General features: G+C 41.7%; 1 protein-coding gene across 2 annotated transcripts in view; it reads left to right on the top strand.

Moving 5' to 3' along the window:
• The first annotated feature begins 5,982 nt into the window (after nucleotides 1-5,982).
• The window catches only part of PCMT1 (protein-L-isoaspartate (D-aspartate) O-methyltransferase), a 35,878-nt gene continuing 18,518 nt past the window's right edge, over nucleotides 5,983-23,342 (top strand). For both annotated transcript variants that reach the window (XM_049799924.1, XM_049799925.1), the window contains exons 1-4: nucleotides 5,983-6,244; nucleotides 18,539-18,643; nucleotides 19,841-19,872; nucleotides 21,604-21,708. In XM_049799924.1, coding sequence (XP_049655881.1) covers nucleotides 5,983-6,244; nucleotides 18,539-18,643; nucleotides 19,841-19,872; nucleotides 21,604-21,708 — 504 coding nt within the window. The remainder of the gene's footprint in view (nucleotides 6,245-18,538; nucleotides 18,644-19,840; nucleotides 19,873-21,603; nucleotides 21,709-23,342) is intronic.

Below are 23,342 nucleotides of genomic sequence, written 5' to 3'. Positions count from 1 at the left end.
CGGGAGGTGCAGGAGTGCGCTTACCTGCCTGCTGACCTGCGGGGGGTCTTCCCCCACCCCCCATCCCCCTCCACGTCACGCGCAGGTGTCCTGTCTGCGAGGCCGCCGCCGGCTTTTATCTCCTCAAAATCAGTGACCTTTAGGCCAGCTCATCGTCTCTGGTCTAGACTGGCTTTTAAATACCTGCGAGTGGTACTCTCCTCCCTCCATCGGAGTCCCACCTGCACAGAAGTACAACAATAATTTTTTTGTTTCAAAGAGCGCCTCAAATCAAACAAGCGCACACATGCACTTCCTTTATCGCCTTTCACTTGAGGCCTAAACAACCGTGCAATAAAAAGTTCAGAGGTTAGTTGTAAAACGAGCTAAAGGCTGACATAGCTACGTTGTCATTTCGGACGTTGGGACTCTGTCCAGTCCCTGCAGTGCAGTAAGGGACTTCCTCACAAGCACCTTCCTATTTTTACAACCTGATTTTCTGCTCCATTTTTGTCAAAGCTGCCGCTGCCAGCTTTCTGAGGTTCTGTCAGGTGGACTTAGCAGCAGCAGCAGTGGCTTCGTCAAACTTTCACCCCTGTTACTGTGGTTCGCCTGCTAAAGCCATGTGTCAGATTTTTTTCTGTACAGCACTGCTGAGTTCCTCATCAAGTCTGCTATGCTGTTTTGTAATCCTTCAGATGTGATAGGAAATCGGTGATGTTTTATGTGCTTTATGCATCATTTGAACTTCAATTGTGAGGAACATTTTTTTTTTCATAATTACGCACAGCAGAATCCAAGACTGAACATATTCAAAAAGCTGGATGCTATTGTAGTCTTACCATACTGCAAGCCCTAAAACAGCTTTGATGCATGCTGCAGCAGCATTATTATTCTACAGTAGCCAATACCTCTGGCACCCTGTATTAAGCTGCTAACAGCAATCCTGCAAGTCACTGTCAACCCCAAGGGTATTTTCAGCTAACTCTCACAACACTTGTGGGAAAGGTCAGTAGGCAGCCTCAGAATACAGCTACAGACCAGATAACTAAAAGTGGAAGAGATAACACTTTGGGATTATTGAAATGTTTTATTAGGCAAATATTTTTGTTGGTTACTTTGTGATTTCTGTGTGTATTTTTTATCTTGTGTTCTTGGATGGTTTCTTTCTTTGCTCAGGATTGCTTGTTCAAAAGCATTTGGGAAGTATTAAGGAGAAGAGGTTGGACATAGAGGCTTATTTTCATTAAGAGGTAAAGAAGAACCGCAATTTTTCTTCCATCTTACTTTTTTTTTAAGGAAATATTGGCAGCATGTTATATGATGGAGGTGAGGGCTGTGATGGATTTAGGGCTACTCTGTAAACCTTCAAATACATCCTCTGTGTTTGATCACTATGAAAGAGGTGTACTGTGTCAGTATGTTGTTTCAGTGTAATAGCAGATTTAAATAAACAAATAAAAGGAGGAAACAAACACCAGGAGAAAATATGCCTCATCAAATATCTCTGAGACTGTCAAAAAGGACATTAAGTCTAGACGAAGCTGACTCTGTGCATTGGGTCCAAACATGTTAGCTGAGACAACAAGGATCATTTATGGATTATCCTTAAATGTGGCTAAAGCTAGGAGTGTGAGTGAAAGCAAAGAGATCTGCAGGCATGCCTGTCTCTCTGCCAGAGGTTAGGGGGCCTGGGAATGAAAGCGCTTTCTAGATCAGTGGATGTGCTGGGGCAGGATAAAGCTAATTCTGAACTCTATTTGCTTATAATCTGCTTTCCTCCAATTATCATTCAACAATATTTTAAGGAAGTTATTTGGAGATGCCAAAAAAATATTTACTGTTGGTCATAACTCCTGGAGTTGTGCCCAGTTCGATCTCTTGAACAAGCGCAGTCGCTCTGCAGGGTAGTGCAGAGCAGATACCAGAGCAGAATGCCAGAGCTCGGACCGCGCTCATAAGCCTTACTTGCCCTCACCTGGGGCTCCCACCTGGGCTGGGGCACCCTCTCCTGGCCTGAGCTGTGTCGTAGGAGGGCCTGTGCCCAGCCATGTCCCTGACTTGGCGACTGGCTTGACTCGGGGCCTGACTTGTCACTTTGCTTTTGCTTGATGGCAAAACCACTACCGTCCTCAGCCCTGTTCTGCTTGCCTGGCTCGGACACCATGGCGTGGTGTCCTGCTCTGTGGCACTGTCATCCCTGGCTCCAGGCTCACCTTCCCTCATGGAGGGGTCCCAGTTCTGCTCCTCCTTAATGCGGAAAGTCCTTCTCACCTCCTTTTTGAGTGCAGGGCTGGGAAAAGAGGGATGCCAAGTTCAAAATAATGTAAATTTCTGAAATGGAAATACAAAATGAAGGTATGCACTGGACTGGCTTGAGGAGACAGGAAAAGAGATGAGATGAAGGAGAGTGATTAAGTTAAAAACAGAATGGAGGCAAGGAGAGGAGTGAGTGTAGGTGTAGAAGCCAGTTAGTGTGGGGTTTGGGACATAACTGCGGAAATGTTCAGCAGGAACATTTCACAAGGAAATTTCTGCTTGTGGTATGTATATGCAGCAGCAGATGGGATCAGACAGTGATGATCAACTTTTCATATGCTTTTTAAATTCAAAGAATTAAAAAAAATCTAATGGGTTCATAAGGTGGGAGGGAAGGGATGAAACAGAAATAGTAGCGTGGAGGGGTTTATATATAAATGTATGTAAGTACGGCTGAGGAATTGAGATGTGGGTGAATGTGCAGAAAAGGAGAGAGATCTGACCTGCTTACAATTAGTGGGATCTCCGTGTCAGAACAGTCAAGTGATGGCCCACTCTGTCTGTTGGCATTCCCATGCCTCTTCCCTAACAGGGCCATGCACCAGCTCCCTGGAGAGTCTAGGGAGATGGCTGTACCTGTGGAAGATGGAGGTGCCTGCAACTGACAGTGGGCATCCAGGGACCAAAGTGCTTACACTTGTTTGGACAAGCAAGGGAGAAGAGGATACAGGAATGCCAAGAGTCAGAGCAAGTGGAGAGGCTCCACATGAATGCTGATGGCCAGAAAACATATATTTAAAAATTTCTGCTTGTCTTTTACCCCAGTGTAGAATGTCTACGTTCCTTTTAGTTTTACGTTAATGGATATGCTCTTAATAAGCCTAAAAAATGGACTCATGGCCTGGGGTTATAGAGCAGGAAGAGCTAGGGACCCTCATGTTTGTTTGTTTACTGCACAAATGGGTGCATCCTGTCGCTATTGGTGCATGTTAGTTTCTCTGGGCCCTTTGAGGCAACTTGGCTTGTCTTAAAGCTACTGGAAACCTGCAGAGCCAAGTGCTGTTTCCTTCACGCATGCCTGGAATCCATCCAAGACACCCCAGATATCGGTTAGGAAGGCTCACACTTATGTTGTTGTTATTCTCTGAATAGTCATGCCAAGAGACTGCCAATAGGTAGATTCAGTCCGAAAGTGCCTGGGCAAGTCTGCAAGTTCCTAGGAGATAAAGGTGGGCTCTTTCTTTGTGCTCTGTGACAAGTTTAACACTAACTCAAGCTGCTCCTGCTCAGTTTGTATGTAAATGGTTTCTCTTGTGTTTCTGGGCTCCCAAGGGGGTAAGTATCCCTGGAATGCTTTTAAACATGGGCCAGCTAGTTTCCTGCCAACAACCTCTCTATGTGAGAGCAATGCAGTTTGCTTGCATCTGACAACAGAAAATGTCTTTTGCATTTAAAAGAATGAAGTATTTTTGTGTGTGTATTTTTACAATGTCTGTCTGTTCTCTGTACTTGCTGCCCTTCGGGGATTCCTCTAACTCCATGGCTTCTTTCCTTCTCTCCCAGCCCACTGGATGTAACAGGGGGACCTTTTATATTCTGGGGCAGGCTGGGAGCCTCTCACAGACTGGAAAGCAGTTGCCATATCATGCTTAGGAGAAGTTAGATGGAGAATACAGAATGAAGCAGTGGATTTGTGTCCAGGATTAACAGAACCAGATGGGAAAGGTCTGGGAAGTCTATGGGTGGGATCTGGTGTATGCATTGGGCAACTGCCAGGTTTGCCCTGGACTGACTGCTAGCCAGAAAAGCAGATTCCCACCTCCACCTCATTTTCTTCACCTGAACCCGCAATGATGGGATGGAGTACGTGTGTTGTGTGGAGCTGGAACAGGCTCATCCCTCCCAGGGTAGGTTCTGTCACAGAGGACAATGTCACCTGTGTCTCCCATGGTGGTATGTTAGGCTGTGTGTGTCCTTTTATCAGGAACGCTTTTAATAAACAATATAACATTTGAAATTGTATCTGCTGGATGATACCTTATTTTCTCTAATGTTTATACAAGGTACTATTGGTAGGGCCTGCCTATTAATAGTTAGGTATCACTATTTTCACGTTTCAAAAGCAAAGAACTGAAAACCATGCCGTCCAGTTGGTACCAAGCAGATGACACACCTGGGCTGTTGCGCCTGGTCAGGAGAGGAAGCTCTGTAAAATTGCAGTCCCGGGCGTGTGGAAGCTCGTTCACGGGGACCAGAAGGGGGCACAAATGCAAAAGTCACAGCGCTGACAGCGGGTTCCCCGACATTGTCTGCAATAATGGAATTTGCTTTCCCTTAAAAGCAATAGAAACACAGAGAAATAACAGGTGGCAAGTGAATATTGGTGGCAAAGTTAACCATTAAGGACTTTAGGAGTACCCAGGAATATCAGATGACTGTAGGAAGTTAGTTCTATGGTTTATAGCATCATGCTGCAGGCTGTGGGAGGAACCGGAGGTGCTTCTTTTCCCTGAGGATTGCTACTTCATCGCGTGCCTACGCTGGGACAGACTAAAGGCCACATCGGAAGCATCCCTTTGGCATTTGTTAAATGCTGAGTCAACGATTTTGTGACCCAGACACCTTTTAAAAGGAATTTGGATTCGTAACTCGGTCCCATAACAGCACGGCACTAGCGGATGCCGTCGCAGATCGTTGGTACTCCGGCGGCGTTTAGCCACGCACGCAGGTGCCAACTCCCATCACCTTCCATCCCTCCCCGTGTTTTGTGGTGTTTCCCAGCTCTTCGGTCACATCTTCCTTCCCCCGGCAGCCTGCCGACCTCCCCCGCCCCCGCTCTCCCCCCCCCCCCCCCCCCCCGCCCCGCGCAGTGACTGCCGCCGCGGGGGCAGGGGCGGTGGGACCGCCGGCGCGCCCGCGCTAGCTGACCAATGGCAGCCTCCAACACGTAGGCCTGGCCCGCGCGGGCTGGCCGCGGCCAATAGGCTCGCCCCATGCAAAACAACCCGCCGCGGGACGGCGATAATTGGCTCCGCCGCAAGGGCGGCGGGGCGCGCGCTGGGCCGCTGGCGGCGCCAGCGTAACCGGCGGGCCGGGGAGCGCCGCCCCGCCCCCTTTCTTCGGTACACGGCGCGTGCCGGCTCGTTTCACGAGGGCGGCCAAAGCCGGGTGGGTGGGGGGGGGAGGGGAAGTACGGCCGCGCCGTTTCGCCAGCTCATTCGTTAACGGAGCTCCTAAGCTCACAAACCCGCTCACGAAGCCGCCGCCAGCGCGAGATCCGCGGCCCCTGCGACCAAACCCGCGAACCGGGAGCGGCCGCTGAGCCCGCCCGACTGGCGCCGCAGGCTGCAGCTGTGGGGAGGGGCGGGCTCGGGCCCCGGCGGCCGGGCGGGAGGGCGCTACCGGCACCGGGGCTCGGGCCACCCGTGTGCTCGGCCACCCCGGGCGCGCCCCGCGGCCTCTCCGCACCCCCGGCGCCGTGCGAGCGGTGCTGCGACCGGGGAGGGGGAAGGCCGGCTCCCCCGCGCGGGCTGCCGGAGCGGCGGCCGCCACCGGCCTCCACCGCCGCCTCCAGGCACCGGCGGGGCGGGAGGCGACCGGCCCGTGACGGGCGGACCAACCGCCCCGGCGCGCGCGGGGCTCTCCCCCACGCGCGCCCCCGGGGGCGATGGGCGCGCATGCGCGGGGGCCAGCGCGGGCCGGCGGAGCGGTGGCGGCGGCGGCCGCGGCGGCGGCGGCCGGAGAATGTCGGGCGCGCGGGGCGGTGGGCGCGTGGCCCCTCCCCTCGGCGGGCGCGCGGCAGCGGCCGGGGGGGGAGGAGGAGGAGGAGGAGGAGGCGAGGAGGCGGCGCCTGTGTCGGCGCTGGAGGTTGTGTCCTTCCTGGGGAAGCTGCTGTGCGCAGTCGCGGCGCTGAAGGCGGCTCTGTACCTGCTCCGCAGAGTGTGTCTAGCGATGGCCTGGAAGTCGGGAGGCGCCAGCCACTCCGAGCTCATCCACAACCTCCGCAGTGAGTCCGGGGCGGGGCCCCTCTCGCCTCAGCCGCGGGGCGACCGTTACCGGCCGCTCGGCCGCACGCACTTCGCATTCCCGCGGCGCCCGCCCAGCCGCCAACTGTCAAGGAGCAGCGCCGGCGCGGGGGGAGGAGGCGAAGGCGGCGCCCGGCCCGGCCGGGGCGGGGGGGGGGGGGGGGGGGGGTGGCTGTGTGTGTGTGTGTCCGGGTGTCCGTCCGGGGTCCTCCCGGGAGGGCGCGGCGAGCGGGACCGCCGCTGTCCCGCAGCCGGGCGGAGGGCGGCGGCCGGCGGCTGCAGGGCGGGCCTGGGCTGTTGTTGCGGGAGGCGATGCGGCGGGAGGGGCGGCGCCGATGGCGGTCCCGAAGGGGAAGCGCTGTGCGGCGGCCGTGGCTGTTGTCAGCCCGCCTCCTTTCCCCCCCCCCCCCCCCCCCCCCACCGCCCCGGCCCCGGCCCCGTTCCCGCCGCCTCGTCCCCGTCTGCCCGTAACGCTCTTGGGCGAGCTGTGGCGGGGCGGCGGCGGCGGCGGCGGCAGCCCCGGAGGGCCCGTGATCCTCCGCACGCACCGGGCTCGGCGTCTCTCTGGCTTCGCCTCGGCCGCCTCTGCCGGGTCGGCACGCCCGGCGGGCGGGCGGGGGAACGGACGGCGGTGTCGGCGGGCGCGCAGCGACCGTCCTTGGGTCTTGGCGGCCCCGGCTAAATGCAGCCCGGGTTTGGGAAACGCGCCGAAGAGGCCAAGGTTGTTTTTGTTGGGGCAGCGGCCCGCTCGCGGGGTCCGAAATGCTCGTTTCTGGCCCCAGCCCCGAGTCGCTCCGTTCGAAGCGGTGGGCTGGGTCTGCGGGGAGAGGAGCGGAGATGTCGAGGTTACAGGCTCATGCTGTGCCCGAGCTTTCTGGTGACCGCCCCGGACTTGGCGTTTCTTGTCCTTACCGAAGGTTTGTGCTAACCCCCTGCTGAACGTGGCAGGTGTCGGTGCTCTTCACTGAGGTTCTTCAGTACATCCTGACGTCTGCAGGGTCATCTACATGCGATCCAGGCTGAGAGGACAGGGTGATAACACCTTCTGTTTTTCAGTGCTTCCATTTTTCATATTGGCCTCAGATTAATCTGTTAGATACACTTGTAGTATCTCTTTTCTTTACTCCTGGTCTTTCCCTTCCTCTCCTCAAGTCTGTGTCCTAGACATAAAAGTGTGTAGATTTGGAGCCTGTGTTATGGCAGTTGTCTCCCGTTTTAATGATGCTGCAAGACTACAGACAACTTTGCCTGTTTGGCCTCCTTGTTATTTTGGAGACAGAGGAGACTCATCTTTCTCCAGTCTGCTTATGTTAGATCCTCTGATTCTGCGGTCTTTTCCAGTGTTTTCTTTTCCCTCTCTTTTGAGAACTCTTCCATCCAATAGAGCAATATATGCTGAGGTGACTTTCAGTTTCAGTGTAAAAACTGCCTGTTTAATAAATAGGTAACAAATTCTCTAGTTACAAGAGTCGCCGTGCCTTTTTTTTTGTTGTTGTTGTTTTGCAGCTGTAAGGGCTAGAAATACTGTTTTATTGAAATTCTGTTCCCTTACACAGCAGGGGAAAACTTTCTGACGTAAAAATGAATGTCAAGCTCCAAAACGTATCCAAAAAGGATCATTGCCAGAATTGTCTGTGGCTCTGAGAACCTGAAGGCAAAACTGATTTCTTTGTTGGAGAAAACAATGACAGTGGTTTTCAACACATGGAAACTGTTTAGGGCTTTGCAAATAATGAAAAAGCTAAAAAACATTATAGTCAGTGCACAACAATAGTAGTATAGGAGAGGACAGTAAACTAGAATTGTTTAATATTGTAATCTTAAAATATGCAGTGATGGCAATTACCTGGAAAATTAGTCTGTGATTTCCCCCTCTCTCTTTGCATACGTATGCCAGAATATTTTGGGGGATGTTAAATAGTGGATTGGAAACAAAATGTTGCAGAGACATAGAGGCTTTTGGTCTTGCAGCAAGACTGTGGTGTTGACCTCAGGAGGACTCCAGGGATGGCATAGGGCTTTATCACTGCAGAGCAGTTGCAGAATTAACACCATAACTTTTAAGTAAAAGTTCTCCAGGTAAGATGATACCTTGTTGCTAAAGTTGGGAACAAGTTTAGAACCTTTTTATAGGATATATAATTATCTTAGATATGTTTTTAACAAACTTAAAAATCATTGGTTACAGAAAGACTAAAATGTTCTAGAGAATTCCTTTTGAGTAGTAGATCCCTCGTTGTATTTAACTTTTTTTTCCTGTAAAACCAGCTAAGTAGTATAGCATTTCTAGCATCTTCATGCTAGAAGTGAGAATACAAGGCAGGTGAGGTTAATTTGATGTTGTCTGAGTGTTTATCTTGTGTGTAATTTGCATAACTCAAAGGAAATAATGCAGGTTGTAATGACACAGTATGTTTTCTTCTGTAGCAAAATGTGGTTGAGAGGTTCTGGCTCCTGCCCTTACGCCACAAGTCTTCTATTCACTGTGCTTGTAGAACTGCTTGTGAGGGAGGCTGTGTTGTAAGACTGGATCACTTTCTCATTACTCTTCTTGCAAAACATCGAGGTTTAAACTCCTCAATATCTGTAAGCTGTTGTACTATCATGGTTACAGAAGCAGTGAACTTTGTTATGGGTATAAGTGGGCTGGAGAGAATGGGAACTTCTTAAATTGGTTTTGCTTCCAGATAAAAACCTCAATGGAAAACTCCTGTAGGCTACATATTCTTTTTGTTTAAAACAGGTATAAAGATTTTTCTTCATTATAAGCTGTTACTGAAAGTTACTAATGCTTCTATTTTGTGGCAATAAAGTGCTCTAATTTCATGAAACTATTAACATATGCTTGTTGCTCATTTCACTGTTGCCTTACAGAAAAGTTAATTCTATAGTTAATGGTAACGATCATTGTGTTAGACCAGTGGTAAGTGCTTTTGTGTATTTGGATGCAGGTTTAGGCAAGTACTCTTTACAAGCTTTATCTTTGCTTTCATGTTTTAAAAGGGACAAACTAATGAAGAGGGCCCAGGAACTCTGCATATTTTTTCAGTGCATACTTAGAGACAAGTGACTGAAGAATGGTACATGACTTTCTGTTTTGTTGTTTTGATTTTTAGCTTCTTGTTTCATCGTAAACATGTTTTTGCACTGTTAATTTGAGGCATCATAGTTGCAGAATGTGACATACACAAAAAACTTGCTTAAAATGCATTCTTTTCTTCACAACAAAAATGCTGTCCTTGAATGTGCAGTTTCCATGAGGTGTTCAGCTGCTTTGTTTTCCAGTGATTCTCGAAACTACTTCTCATTTTAAAAAATGCTTTTTTCTCTGTTTGATTCTTCCAGCATTAGAGCTATTTAAAAAAAAAAATAAATCACCTTTACAGAGTAATTATTTCAATCTTTGCTTCTTCCTCACTGAAAATAGTTGAACACGTGCCTTCAAACTTGAGCAAACTTTCCCCCTAAAAATATTTAAATGAAGAGCTTTTAGCAGATGACAATTCTAGGAAACTATCTAAATGCAGGTTACTGTAGGGTTAGAAATCACGCTAAATGTAGAAATAATTGACTATGTTTAAATCCATAACTCTGAACTTTCTTTTTTGTTACAAACCTGCTGCATAGGGATGCTGAGAAAGCAGGAAAAGACTGAGTAATTGGTGACTTACTTACTGTTATCTTGCTTGGTTGAAGATCGTGCTTTCTAAATCTGTTATCTTTTTTTTCCTCTCTCTATCTTCAGTTATCCACTGTTCTCTCATCTTGCTATTGGGTCATTTTGATCTCCTTCTGTCTTTCATACTTGGGTTCTTGACAAGTCCTGTTACTTTACAGGCCAACATCTCAGAAACCAGCTTTTCTTCCCCACCTGCAGAACTGAAATGTTGGTACCTGTCCAATTCACAATCCATCAGAGTTAATTAAGTTTCCTTATCACACTTCTTTCTCTCCTCCAATCAATACGGTATGCTGCCATATGATAATCTTTCTTTGCTTATTTCTCTGATGGTGTTGTGCCAATGGTGTTATAACCACGTATACATGCTTTTGAATCCACATTTCCAGGTGAAAGTGAAGGTGAATTAACTTGACTGTGGCTTAAGTGCTGCATAATGTTGTTAACCATCTGTGGGTTTGTTTCCTGCTACACTCTTTTCTCTTCCTCATCTAATAAACTTGTATCACAAAAGTTAGCAACTAACTTATGAGATAGCACAAATTCCATAGAACTTCATTCCTTATTTGAGACCAGATTCCTAATTTTTCAGTGTGAATGGTGTTTCAAATCAGTATATATTCAAATATCGTCAGGCTTTGCAAATTCTGTTCTTAGAGATGCTAAAGACACTTCTCTGAGCATTTTATTATTTAGATGTTAAATAATTCAAAATGACATCTTGGCAAGTTTCATCATGGTAAAGGCTTATCTACAATGATTCTGCACTTTTGTTGCAGGCTTCTGATTGCTGAGGACAAATCTCTTTGGGAACTGCCATCAATGTGAAGGCATTGAATATGGCATTGCTAAGCCTAAGCCAGGTTCAGCAAGAACTAAATGTTTTTGTTTTGTTTTACCCCCTGCCATGTCATTTCCCTTGGTTTATCCAAATCTCTTCTACATCTGTCTAACTTTGCTCAAGGAAGAGTATTGTAACTTGGATGAACATGAAGAAGGGACATAGCAATGGAAAATCATACCAATAAAACCCACTTAACCCAAATTTAATACCTCCACTGTACAAGCAGTTATGCTGCCTGTTGTGTACATTCAGTGAATGCAGTTTCTTTCACCTTATGTGTTGTATTGAGGCTTCAGTGACTAAGCATTGTAACTTATGGCTGGGTAGTGAAACAGTTGAAAATTGAACTATTTTTTTAAATTAAAAATTAATTCATCCACTGATATGCTTATGAATATCTAAAATCTTTTAAATTTAGTTAATGTCCTAGGTGGCATAGAATTGGAATCTGTGATGCTATTTTTTTGGAACTTTGAGTTTTTGGTTTTTTTTTTTAGTTAGTAAGTAGTTCAAATAATTGCCTGAAAGAGTTGCCATGAGACTTTTTTTATTAGTGATTTAAGTATTTGTTAGTGATTTGCCCATGTGAGTGAAATGTTTTGAAGGAATTTCTACACCCTTGACCTTCTAAGAGGCAGGCTTTCAAGTAAATCAAGATAACTTAACATCCCAGAAAATAAGAAATGTTAACAGAAAGGAAAAATAACTTTAAAAACATTCATCACATTTTATCTATGTGTAAATTAGGATTGTGTTCTTAACTAGTTCTTTGTTGTTGGCATAATTTTTTTTCCCCTTAGTGTTAGACAAGGTGTCGATGTAATGTTAAAAACATACCCATTCTTTCCCACAACAACCCCAAAATTCAGTGCAATAAAGTGCAAGTCCTCAGTCATCCAGGAAAAAACAGAGAGCATGTTTTTGGCTGTTATGTACATCACAATGCTTTATAATGAGTTGTTTTAACTTAAAAATGTTTAGCTCTTTTGCTTGATTGAATATATATTTTTCTTTGTCTCTGGATTTAATGCCATAATATGATTTTTTTTTTCTGGTAGTCTGAAGCTCCCTAATAATCCATAGTAAAACGGAAATAATTTTGCAAATCTGTTGCCTACAGGTGATTACTGTTGCTCATGGGGATGTTAAAAAAGAGGGAATCTCTTTTGTGTTAGTTTCAATGTAACTCCAAGCTTTTGTTTTAATGCTGCTGTTTCTTTTATTCTGATGTAGTATCAAGAGCTCACTAAGAGCTATATTAAGCTTGGAAAGAAATGTATAATGTTTGTGTTCTTTTGAATAATTGCTTCTGTGAATCTAATACCTCAAAATCATGTTTGTTAGTGTTGTGATAACACTTTTTAAAGTAAAAATTTTTCTTAAGACTGCTACAAGATGAGGTTAATTTTATTAACGTTTTAAATTTTGATTTAAATTGCCAAATTTTGGCAAAACCAGAGTAAGCTCTTTCAGACCTTGAGATCAGTAAAATTTTGGATTGACATCTCTCCTGGACTGGTTGACTTGTGAATTATGTTTTAAGACTTCAGAATCTGAATACTGCAACATTGGACTTGAGCACAAAATAGTTTCAAATGCCTGCGCTGTCAAAATCTGAGAGATGGCCAGACATATATAACTTCAGAAATTCTTCCTTATTTCTGCTAGTATGACAGTTTTGTGTCATTTTGTCCTGAGAGTCGGTGTCATGTTTCACTGATTTTTTAGTCTTCCTCAGCTTTTGCGTAGTACTACTGCCTGTTTTAATGAAACCACCTTTGTAATAACAGACTGTTCGTGTGGCCTGGCTGCTGGTCTTGACAGCATTGGCTTTTCTGAAAACAGATCAGCAAAGTGGTTGTGTGGAATCTGCTCAGTAAGGTGTAAGATGTGCGGCATCTGCCTTTCTTTAAAGATCTATTGCAGCTACTGAAGTAGTCTTGTCTCAAGCCTTACTGTGAGGAGAGTTCCATATCTATCTGTTCTATCCCGCTAAGTTTATCTTAACCTCTGCAACAGTTCTTAGTTATCATTGATGGTTGTTGCCGCTTTGTATTGAACTCTTCATTTTTTACGTTCCGTGTGATTTCTAAGGTGAAGTTCAGCCCTCTCAAGTGTAGAGGGATCAAGGTGTGCTCAGAGGTGAAGTTTCCCTTGTCTGCACACAGGTGTAAAAACTTCATTGGAAAGTGCAGTTCTGTGTTCTTGCAGCCTGAACCCAACCATAGAGTCGCTTTCTCCTTTCATATACTCCCCAAAGTTTCTTCACTTAGCTGCTTATAAAGATTTGGGTGAAAACAACATAACCATTTTGATAAATGTGAGTACATTATGGACAGCTTTTGTGATAAAGATATGCACTGTAGGACTATGAACAAAGAGCTAGCATGCCTTTCTCCACCCCCGGAGAAGAAAATGGTTGATATCAACTTTGCAACATTGGCCTACAGTATGAGGAACCAATACAGCTGTGGTTAAATATGTCTAAATTAGCTATCTGCAGACTTTTAGATCCATGAAAATGAATAGAGAGCTCTTATCTGTTTTGCCAAAATGGACGGGTTGTTTTTGAAGGTGATCGTTATTAAATAGGGAAGGAGTACTCCCGTAAAGTAGAAGTGAAATTTTGGAGGGTAAGTTTGAATCTTGAGGCTGTATACTCATCTAGTTTGTTGTGTTGAACCTAGCTTTAGGTTTCAGTGTGTTTTTATCTTTACATGTGTTGAGTAGCATTTAAATGCTAATTTAATATATATTTTTAATTTTTTTTATTTTTAATTTCTACCTCTTTGAGATTTTAATGGGATTTGATCTTTGTGTTTAATTTCTGGACTCTAAGATTAGTTCTGATGGACCCTTACTTTCCTCAGTCTTTCCGTCATTGTGTCTCTGAATGATGGACTCTCGACTGATTCCTTCCAGTTAGCGTATGCAATGTTCTGTTTGAATAATGTGTTATTGTGAATCCAAATCATAGTGATAACAGACATGCAGGTGAATGTTTGAGGCAGATACTCTTAAATTATCAGCAAAGCACAAGAGGTTTGTATGTATGAGCAGTTTAAAAACCACTTGTTTGCAAACACCTACTTTCAGTTTCTTTAGCACAAAGAGCTTTGTATGTTTTGGGGTCAGTGTCCTTTATTGGATCTTGGGATGCTGATCCATCATTTCTTGTTGAGAGCGCTTTCTTTGTGTTCATGGCTTACAGTGAAATCCTCCTATGCTTGTTACTTCAATAGAATTGTATTGACTGAATTGCTTTCTTTCCCATCTTTTTCCTTCCTCTCCCCACACAAAAAGACCCCAACCTTAAAAACATCAGTTGATCAGCTGCTTAAAACCAAGTAACTCAACATTGCTTGAAGATCAAGATTGTGGTTCTGTTCCAGCTGACTTCCCTCTTGAAAGTTGCTAGCTGGTTTGCATGGGTCAGATGGAGACATCTGGAAACTGTTGTTTGTCACTTCAGTAATTTTAATCTACTGGATTTCATGTTTTGTAATATAGAGCTGTATGTGCTTTGCATCATGTTGAAGACCTCTATGATTTAAAAACATCACTGTTTTGCTGGAAAGTTATCTTCATAAGTGAAGTACTCTGCAGTACTTCAGGTTATGGAGAAAGTAATCTGGGGAGAAACTAGGCTATGTGGATGCTGAAATAGCCCCACAGTAAATGGCTTTGGGATCTGCATGAGCATTTTGTTTATGTAAAGCCAGCAACAGGAGGTGTCTGAGTAGCTGTTTATAGTTTGTATAGTAAGCTTGTGTGCTGGATTTTGTCATGTGGCAATGAGACATCCTTTTTCTGATCTGGAAGCTAGTGTTGGCGTAAAAGTTGACTGCTAGTGTTTTATGGTTTGGTTGGAAACTTGTTTGATCAACAGTCAGGATGCCATCAGCGATGTAGGCTGTTCTTTGAAAGATAAGCAATGGATTTGTTGCCAAATAAAAAGATAGGTTGTTTACTTGTTGCAAGTCCATGGTACCTTTTCAGACTTCAGCTCTTTTTTCCTTGCTCTTTGACAGCCAACTGCCCAGTTTCCCAGGTTACGTTCAGCAGTGGTATGTTTCCACCTTCAAATCCATGCACTGCTCCATGAGCTCTTTTCCTGTTTTCATGGTGTTATTTGTGGAAAAGAAGCAGACCAGAGTGAGTTTTAAAAACATGCTCCAATTATGTCAAGTTGTCATTGCCGCAGCCTCTGCACAGAGTAACTCTTGAACTCTGCAGGCTGTGTTCCACTCTTAAGTGGTTACGTTTTGGCTTCAGCCCTTTGAAGCTTAGGAGTTGTGCTGATACAAGTCTAATAAACAGAGTATACTTTTGACTAAGCTGTAAGATAGTGTGTTTGTGTACTAGCCTTTGCTTGTAAACACTTTATAATTTAACATCTGATTTGTTTGCAGTACTGATTATAAGTGTCTTGAAGCCCAGCAGTTTCCACAAGGAGGGTCTTCTGTACATGTTATCATTGGAAAGGATAATCAATTTAAATATGTATGTAGTTAAGAATTGTTTTCCTGCAATATATAGCTTCCTTTTAAGATTTAGAAAATGTTTTGCATTGGCACTTTATTAATAAATAATTTACTGTTGATTGTCTTGGTTTTTTGGCACTTAGATATGGCATGAAATTAGAATGTCATCTTTGCAATATGAACTTTTATTATTGGCTTTTTTAGGGGATATACTTGTTTTCTGGACTTAATTCAGATTCTGACAGAGATTTGTTCCAGACGGAATTAAGATCCTGGCAGTTGGTCATCTTGGGACTGACTGTTGCAGGAAAGGACTTTCATTGGAGTTCAGTACCTTGCAGTTGCTGTGTTTCACTGTATTCAACTGTGAGACCAAGAAAAATTCTTTTTGTTATCAACACAGAAAAAGCCAATATTGACTTTACTGTTTAGGATTTGATTGCTTTTTTTAATTCCCACCTAAAATTTGTTGTTGTCTCCATTGTATAATAAGCAAATTTGAAAAGATGACTTAGTCTATGGGGGGATAATGTGATACCCTGTAATTCCACATTCATAGCTGAGAGGATGTATTTTTTATGATGAGGGTTCATTATTCAATAATTGAAGTATATGGCTGAGACATGAGATCCACCTTCTCCCAAGGATTCTGCTGGGAAGTCTGAGTATGGGTAACTTGCCTAACTTCTTATTTACTGATGAAAATGATGACACTAATCAAAGACAGTCCAACAGTCAGCAAATCTCATGAGTGTTTGCTGAATGAAAGCATCCTGAATGTTCAGAATTTGTAGAATATTAGTAGCTACAGGTTTTGATTCTTTTTTTCATTTGCCTGTCACTCTCGATAAAGTTATACATACTTTGGCTGAAACAAAGTTTTGTGCTTTGTTTTGCACAGACATCCACAGTTGATCTCTGCCATGGAGCTCTTATACTCTGATTAAATAAATTGGGGGAAGAATGGGTAAAATATATAAGTAAAGTAACAGAATGGAGGTGGAATACAATTTGCAAATGCTGAGAGGTGAATTCACTTACTGATACTCTAAGTAGAAAGATGACAGGAGTAGATGAGAGAGGTGACAGGCATGGAGTTTTGTGAAAAGAGGAAATGGATTATGGGTCGCGTGAAAAAGGAGGTTTGGAAGAAGCCTGCAATCACAGCAGTACAGAGAAGGTCCCCTGAAAACTAGAGGAGGTTCTCGGCCTTACAGTAGGGCCCTGCAGTTGCTCTTTCAAGCTGGAAGCTTGATCTGCTTATTCTCTGCATGTCTTTTTCCCCAAGGCACAAAAGGAAAGAGCAGATGGCTACCTGTAGCTTCTAGAATGTATGCATCTATCTGCACAATACACAATCTCAAGGAATAAATCGTTATTTTAGATATTTCCTGAGTGCTTCTCTGCTGCTGCTTTTTGACCTCCCTTGTACCCCCCAGAACCTTTCTCTCTTCACTCCTGTTATCATCAGCTTTGATTATTCTCCTGCCTCTTTTTTTTTTAAAGTACATTTATTTTAGACATACTAATTTCTTGGTGATACCTAATGAGAATCTAAGAGTAAAATTTTGATTTGTTGTTTCTATGCTTTGTTCACAGAACTGATGTATAACTAATTCCAAGTGGTCAGGGGAAAACGTTTTTGGTTTGGGGTTGGTTTGTTTTTGGTTTTGGTTTTTTCCTACTAGGTTATATTGTCAGTGACAGTATGTTAATGGATTGATTGTTTGTTTTCTTTTGAGGGACAGTTTTGCTCAGCAAGTAAACTTATGAACTGCTGCCTCAGACTAAAAAACTTGCATTGAAATGATGAGTTTCCTCTAACTGGAACTGTAGTATACAGTTCTAAATGAAGTCAAAGCACAGAATATGTGTAATGTGTGTGATCTGTGAGGGGAGTATATGCTTTTTCTGGGACTTACCAGATATAGAAATAATTCTAAAAAAGAAAATATATTTTTAAAATAATTGTGCTTTTCCATAATAGTTTGGCAGTATATTCCTATTGCAGTTCTATTTGATACTTTGCCTTCAGACCAAAAAGCAAAATGTTTTTAGGGGTTATTTTGCTCTCTGAATTCAAGCCTCTGTTATATAAGATAATTAAATCCTGGACACAGGTAGTAGATAAGAAAAAAAACCAAAAGAAAATCCCACGATTGATAAGGGTAGTGGGGAGTACACTGTAAATGGTCAGAGAAGCCTCTGCAGAAGTTAGCCCAGGCCTGGGCACAGGTGTGTTAGTGTTGGTAGTACTTTAAAAAAACCACTAGTGTGACTTCAGTTAGGACAATCTTACAAAAGCTCCTTAATCTGATTTTACATTACTGCATTTTGGGTTAGATTTTAAAGATCCTCAAATTACCTATTTTTTCCCTTTTAAGTATAATTTTCCAAATAAGTCTTCCTTGTTTAAAGTAAGTAGTTCAATGAAGCAATCCATTGTTGAAATTTCAGATATTTGTAGTTTTCTGTGTCTTTTAACATAAGTAATTAATTAATTTCTTCCATTTGTTTTCTAAAATCTTCCATTATTCATAAATGTCTTCAGAACTTTAAAAAAAAGAAGTATCAATGTTAAAAATTCAGTAAAATTGCAAGGAAAGATGGCTGCACTGCAGTGCTTCTGATATTTTACATGTATGTGCATTTACATTTTATTTTGAAAAGTGAACAAAGATTCAAAGTGTTTTGATATAAAATCTTTGTCCTCAGTCTGCCCCAGCGTAAGAATTCTGATTCTGTAGGAGTTTCTTTACAAAAGGATTTTTTGCTTTTTCCAACACAAAAGGGAAAAAGATCTTGAAAATAAAATACTGAGCAAGGATGCTGCAGCTTCACATTTCTAATCTGCTTTTGTATATTTTTTCAATAAGTACTCACTTATATAGCTCCTTAGGAATATGAAGTATATCTTGTTTGGTGTGCAGAGTAGTATCAGTTTCTTATTGATTATGTTTTCAGGAATATCAAAAGTGTGCATGAAGTTCAGTTTTTCTAGGGGGTAGATCTTTGTAAATGGTCTCTACTGTTTCAGAAAAGCATCTGTAACTGGTGGGAAAGTCTTGTTCAAAGTTCACTGGCTTTGTTTGATTGATTTAAGCATTGTTTGATCTATGGACCACAGCTTAAATTCTAGTATGATGAGGGTTAGAGTGTTATAAGAGGGTAAGGCAGCATGATTTCTTACAATATTAAGACTATATTAATGGATTTCACATGCTGTTGCATTGCAGAAGAGAAACAAATAAATTTTATTTGTTTACAGAAAATGGAATAATCAAATCAGACAAGGTATTTGAAGTAATGCTGGCTACAGACCGTTGCCATTATGCAAAATACAACCCTTATATGGATTCTCCACAGTCTATAGGTAAGACCATCTTGTAAAAACGATTGAGATTGTTCTAATTTGCATAACTGTGACTGCCTTTGTCATATATATGTTAAGAATGTGAACATACTTTTTTAAACTTGGAAGCTTGTTTAGTTCTTTATCAGTTTATTCAATACCTTTTAAGTAAGTTTCAATTTGTTATGGAATGCAATTGGCATACTTGGATACATCAAGTAGATGTTCTTTAGGCAATATTAATATATTAATGTGTAAATATGTATTTACTTTTTAAACCACAGCAATTTGTGGTGGTGCAGATGATGTTTAAATACTTAAAAATAATTTGTATCCAGTTTAAGTCAGAAACAGTCTCTCTCTTTACAGAAATGATTCAGTTGAGATCAATGTGGAGTTACTTACACCTTTACATGAGATTTTTTTTTATTATGAAAATAGGCTTTAAAGGGGAAGATCTACTGATAGGACAGTTGTTTCCCATCCAGATTGCAGTTTTATCTTTTCAAGGCAGGAGAATGAATTATGAGAATGTACTAATTTCTGGTTTCTTGATTTGCACACACCCCCTTCCCCTTTGTTAGTGGGTGGTGAGAACTATGAATGGTAATGGGATTTTATTATTTGTATAGGAAAATTCTTGATTTTTTTTTTCTTTAATACTGGATGGTGAGAATTAGGAATTGTATTAGGTTTTTATTAGTTGTATAGGAAAATTAAAAAATCTTTTAAGTTACATGCATACTCAAAACTTATACCTTCAGAGAAATAAATACAGGTAAGTGTTTGTCTATGTTTTCTCATAGATGTGTGCTGGTTGCAAAGTAGATGAGGTTATTGTCTCTGGATGTCCTCTGGTCCCCACCACATCAAAGTAAAACTAACAAATTCAGGGTTTTAAGTAGGGACTGAGCGAAAAAGGCATTATGTTATTCTGGGAGACATTACTGTTTTGAATTCAACACACTTGATCAAGCTAAGGCAATATAGTGACAAAATGGAGATTGTAACTGAGATCAAGGATAGAACCTTTTTTTTTTTTCCTGTCCAGAGCTGACATGGCATAGCTTTCAGATGATGTACCTTAACTCACTTCTGAAGTAGAGCACCTGTGTAATGGGGGCTGTGTGTAGTGCCCTGAATGAGGGCAACAATTAAGGTATTGCATTTGCTTTCTGAACAATGATCAACGTGTGCTTCCATTCTCTTATTTTACAGGTTTCCAAGCAACAATCAGCGCTCCACATATGGTAAGCTTAAAAATTACGTGATTAGTATAGGTGATTTAAAAAACATCTAAATGCTTCTGAAATAAAATATTTATCCTAGCCAATTTAATGAACAGTCGATTACAGTGAGGGCACAGAGAAGATTGAGCCTGACTTTTCTTGGAGATGCACAGTGATAGGATAAGGAGTAGTGGACAAAAAAATGCAATGTGGGAAATTGATTAGTTTCTATGGTGAAAAAAATATTTCCCTTTGAGGGTAGTTAAGCACTGGAACAGATTTCACAGACTGTGGAAATTCTGTTCTTTGACATACGAAGCAGCTGACTGGATGGGGCTCTAAGCAGTCAAATTGCCTCTGTGTTGAAAGAGGGTTGGACCACAGGATTTCCAGAGATCCTTTCCAACCTAATTACTCTGACTCTGTAATTTAAAAAACCCACAAGAATTCAGGAGTTGATAACAATGATTTCTATAGTATGGTATTGCTGTAATGCTTTTAATTCTTTGCACAGGGGAAAAAAAATCCAAAACATTATACTGAGATGCAGGGGTTTTTGCCAAGTGTTTTGAGACCAGGGCATTAATGACTGAGCGTTAAGAGGGGATTTCAGTACATAGATCTAGCAGAGACATAATTTTTGTGTGTTTCTTTGAGAATAAGGATGAATAGAAGCATATATTTTGTCCTCGCAATGTTTGGAAAGTGTCAAAACATAGTAAAAATCTGCTCCTCTTGATGAAAAACTACCTAGTTGGGTTAGAATTCATTTAGTTATCAATATAAAAAAATCAGGAATTTCTTACAGAAATGTCAACAATTTTAGTCAAGGAAAGACAGAAAGAAGTCCTGTGACTAAGGGAGAAAATAAGTATAAATTATGTTTTCAAAATTTTAACTAAGTCATTATCTTTGAGTTACCTTATGCTTAGCACTAGTAGTATATGAAGTATTAGAGCAAAAACGAAATGTATTCTCTAAGCAAATGTTAAAAATAACTGTTCTAATTACTTCTGTTTTCTGGGTGTGATGGATTAAGTTGTAAGACTGTTGTAATGACTATCTCTGAAACATTAAAGAATGAATTGGTTTGGTTTTTTTAGTGTGTGACCTAAGCTTAATTTTTGTACTGGTTCACCACGTAGGAAAGCAAAACTCATTAAGTGTTTCTGTAGCCTACTGCATTTCATATATGAGCCTGGCTATCTGCCTTTGTAAAAGGCAACTCCTTTTTCCTACTCTTTGATTCAGCAAATGTGCAGGTAATACAAGAGGTAGTTTTAATAGCCATTTTCCTTGATGCTCCAGAGCTGCTTCTTCCTAGCTAGCTTCTCTCCCAGCTTATTCGAATATATATAGCATAATGACAAGCTGAATTCTTTATGGGCCATATACTGCTGGAACAGTAAGATCTACCAGACCTGAAGATAATTAAATTGGTTTATGGTGCCTCTCCCAGTAACTATATATAAATTGAGTGTGTGCTAGAAGCTTGAATTGTCAGATGAATTTATATTTACTAAAAAAAAAAAATTAAGGAAAAAAATACACAATTTGTTGAAGTTGATGAAATAACAACGATTATATTGTGTTAACTCCCCCCCCCCCCCCGCTTTTTTGTAATAGAAAATAATTCTGAAATTTCCTACATGAATCCTCAGTCCATTGCCCAAAATCACTGAACAACATATATTGGGTAAAATAGACACTTAAAATATTTTGAAATTTTCTGTCTCTGTCTTCTTCTCTTAGCATGCGTATGCTCTTGAACTTCTGTCTGATCAGTTACATGAAGGAGCCAAAGCACTTGATGTAGGATCTGGAAGTGGAATCCTTACAGCGTGCTTTTCACGAATGGTGAGATAATTAGTTTAATCGCTTGATCATCAGAACTGCTCGAACTATGGCGTAACTCTGAATTAAAGGGGGGAAAAACCCCCGTACTTCGTACAGTGGACTGATGTGTATTATACGAAAAATAACTTACTCTCCTGGGTATGATTAGTACCCATTTCTTACCCTAGCTGATACTAGATGGTTGAGTTAAAGGATCCAGTAAATTGTGTGATGGTGAAGAAACTGCCTAAAGGGGAAGGGTTTTTTTTTTTTTATTACATCTTAGTGGTTGCTTTATAGCTTGAAGGAAGTTGGTGTTTGTCTTGTCCACCCCAATTTTTACATTATCTTGTGTGGCTATGAATGTTCTCATTGTGATCAATTGTCATGTCTTCCTGCTATGATAAGAGCTTAGTGAGACCTAAAAGAATCCGATTTCCACAAGAACATATATTGTATGTATATAAGTTGTCTTTGAATTTTAACTTTTTTTTTCTTGTTACTATATTGTGTGAGCATCACTATAAGTATCCATTTAATCTTTCCTAAGGTAGGTATTAATTTATATTAATTTTACATCTTCTCCAAGTAACTTAATTTCTGGGTTGTTCAACCTGTACTTAAGGAATTCTCTGTGGTTCCACCCTGTCTTACATCAGGAAAAAAAGATGAAAAAAAACTGTTTTCTGATGGCTTAACTACAGTACTGTTAGACTAATTTATGTAGTAGAATTTAATCAGTTCTTCCTTCTCCATTCCAGGACTTTATCATTGCTTTACAACTAGCAGAGACCTGCATTAAACTGCCAAATAGTTGTTTGGGTTTTTTTGTCTTTCTGAGAAGTTAATTTGAAATTTTAATGCATGTGATAAATTCTCTCTTTTTTTTTTTTTTACTTAGTTTTCTGTTTTCAAGCACTGATGTGTTGAGTCTGCAATCACTTCTGGTTTCCTGTGTTAAGAATTAGATAAGAATGTTTAGGACTGGGCAATGCACTAGCAAAGTATCTAGTTTTCTTAAGTGCTAGCTGCAAAACTAAAAAAAAAACCCAGTAGTTGAAATAATTTAACCAAATTGCAGTTTAGATGAAATCTTAAATGTCAGTTATTCAACTTTCTACCTATTATTTTTGGTCTAACTTTGTAGTCAGTAATCAAGCGCTAGTAGCTTGCATGGGAACTCCAATCCTACAAGCATTAAAACTTTTGTCAAAGTTATGTGTATTTCTCACTAAAGTTACAATGCATAGAGGAATAGCCATTTTTGATAAGACGTGATAAGTTGTGGTTGTGTGCTTTCTTCTTTTAAAACAGCTGTATAAGAAAAGCTGAAAACATCTGCAGAGAAGTTGGAATTGCCACAAAAAGGAAATATCTTTCCAATTTTGCTGACATTAATCACACTATCTTTTTATTGCCATATAAATGTCATGTTCCTCTTCTGAATCCTCCTTGGTAGTATGCTGTGGAATGCCTTACAGATGTGTTTTGTGAAATGCTGGATAAATGCTTTGTTCTGTTTGATAGCATTACTACTGTGCAATACAGGTCTTGCTTCATCCACTTGAATGAACATAAGATAAGATAATATGTACTGCTCTGACTTTCTCTGTAAGGTTCTTTCTAATAGTAACAAATGCTTGAAAGAAGTATAT

The sequence above is a fragment of the Accipiter gentilis genome, chromosome 5 (assembly GCF_929443795.1).
Source record: "Accipiter gentilis chromosome 5, bAccGen1.1, whole genome shotgun sequence".
Classification (NCBI taxonomy): Eukaryota; Metazoa; Chordata; class Aves; order Accipitriformes; family Accipitridae; genus Astur; species Astur gentilis.
The sequence above is the reverse complement of the archived record's forward strand: the minus strand, read 5'-3'. Positions and strand labels throughout refer to the sequence as shown.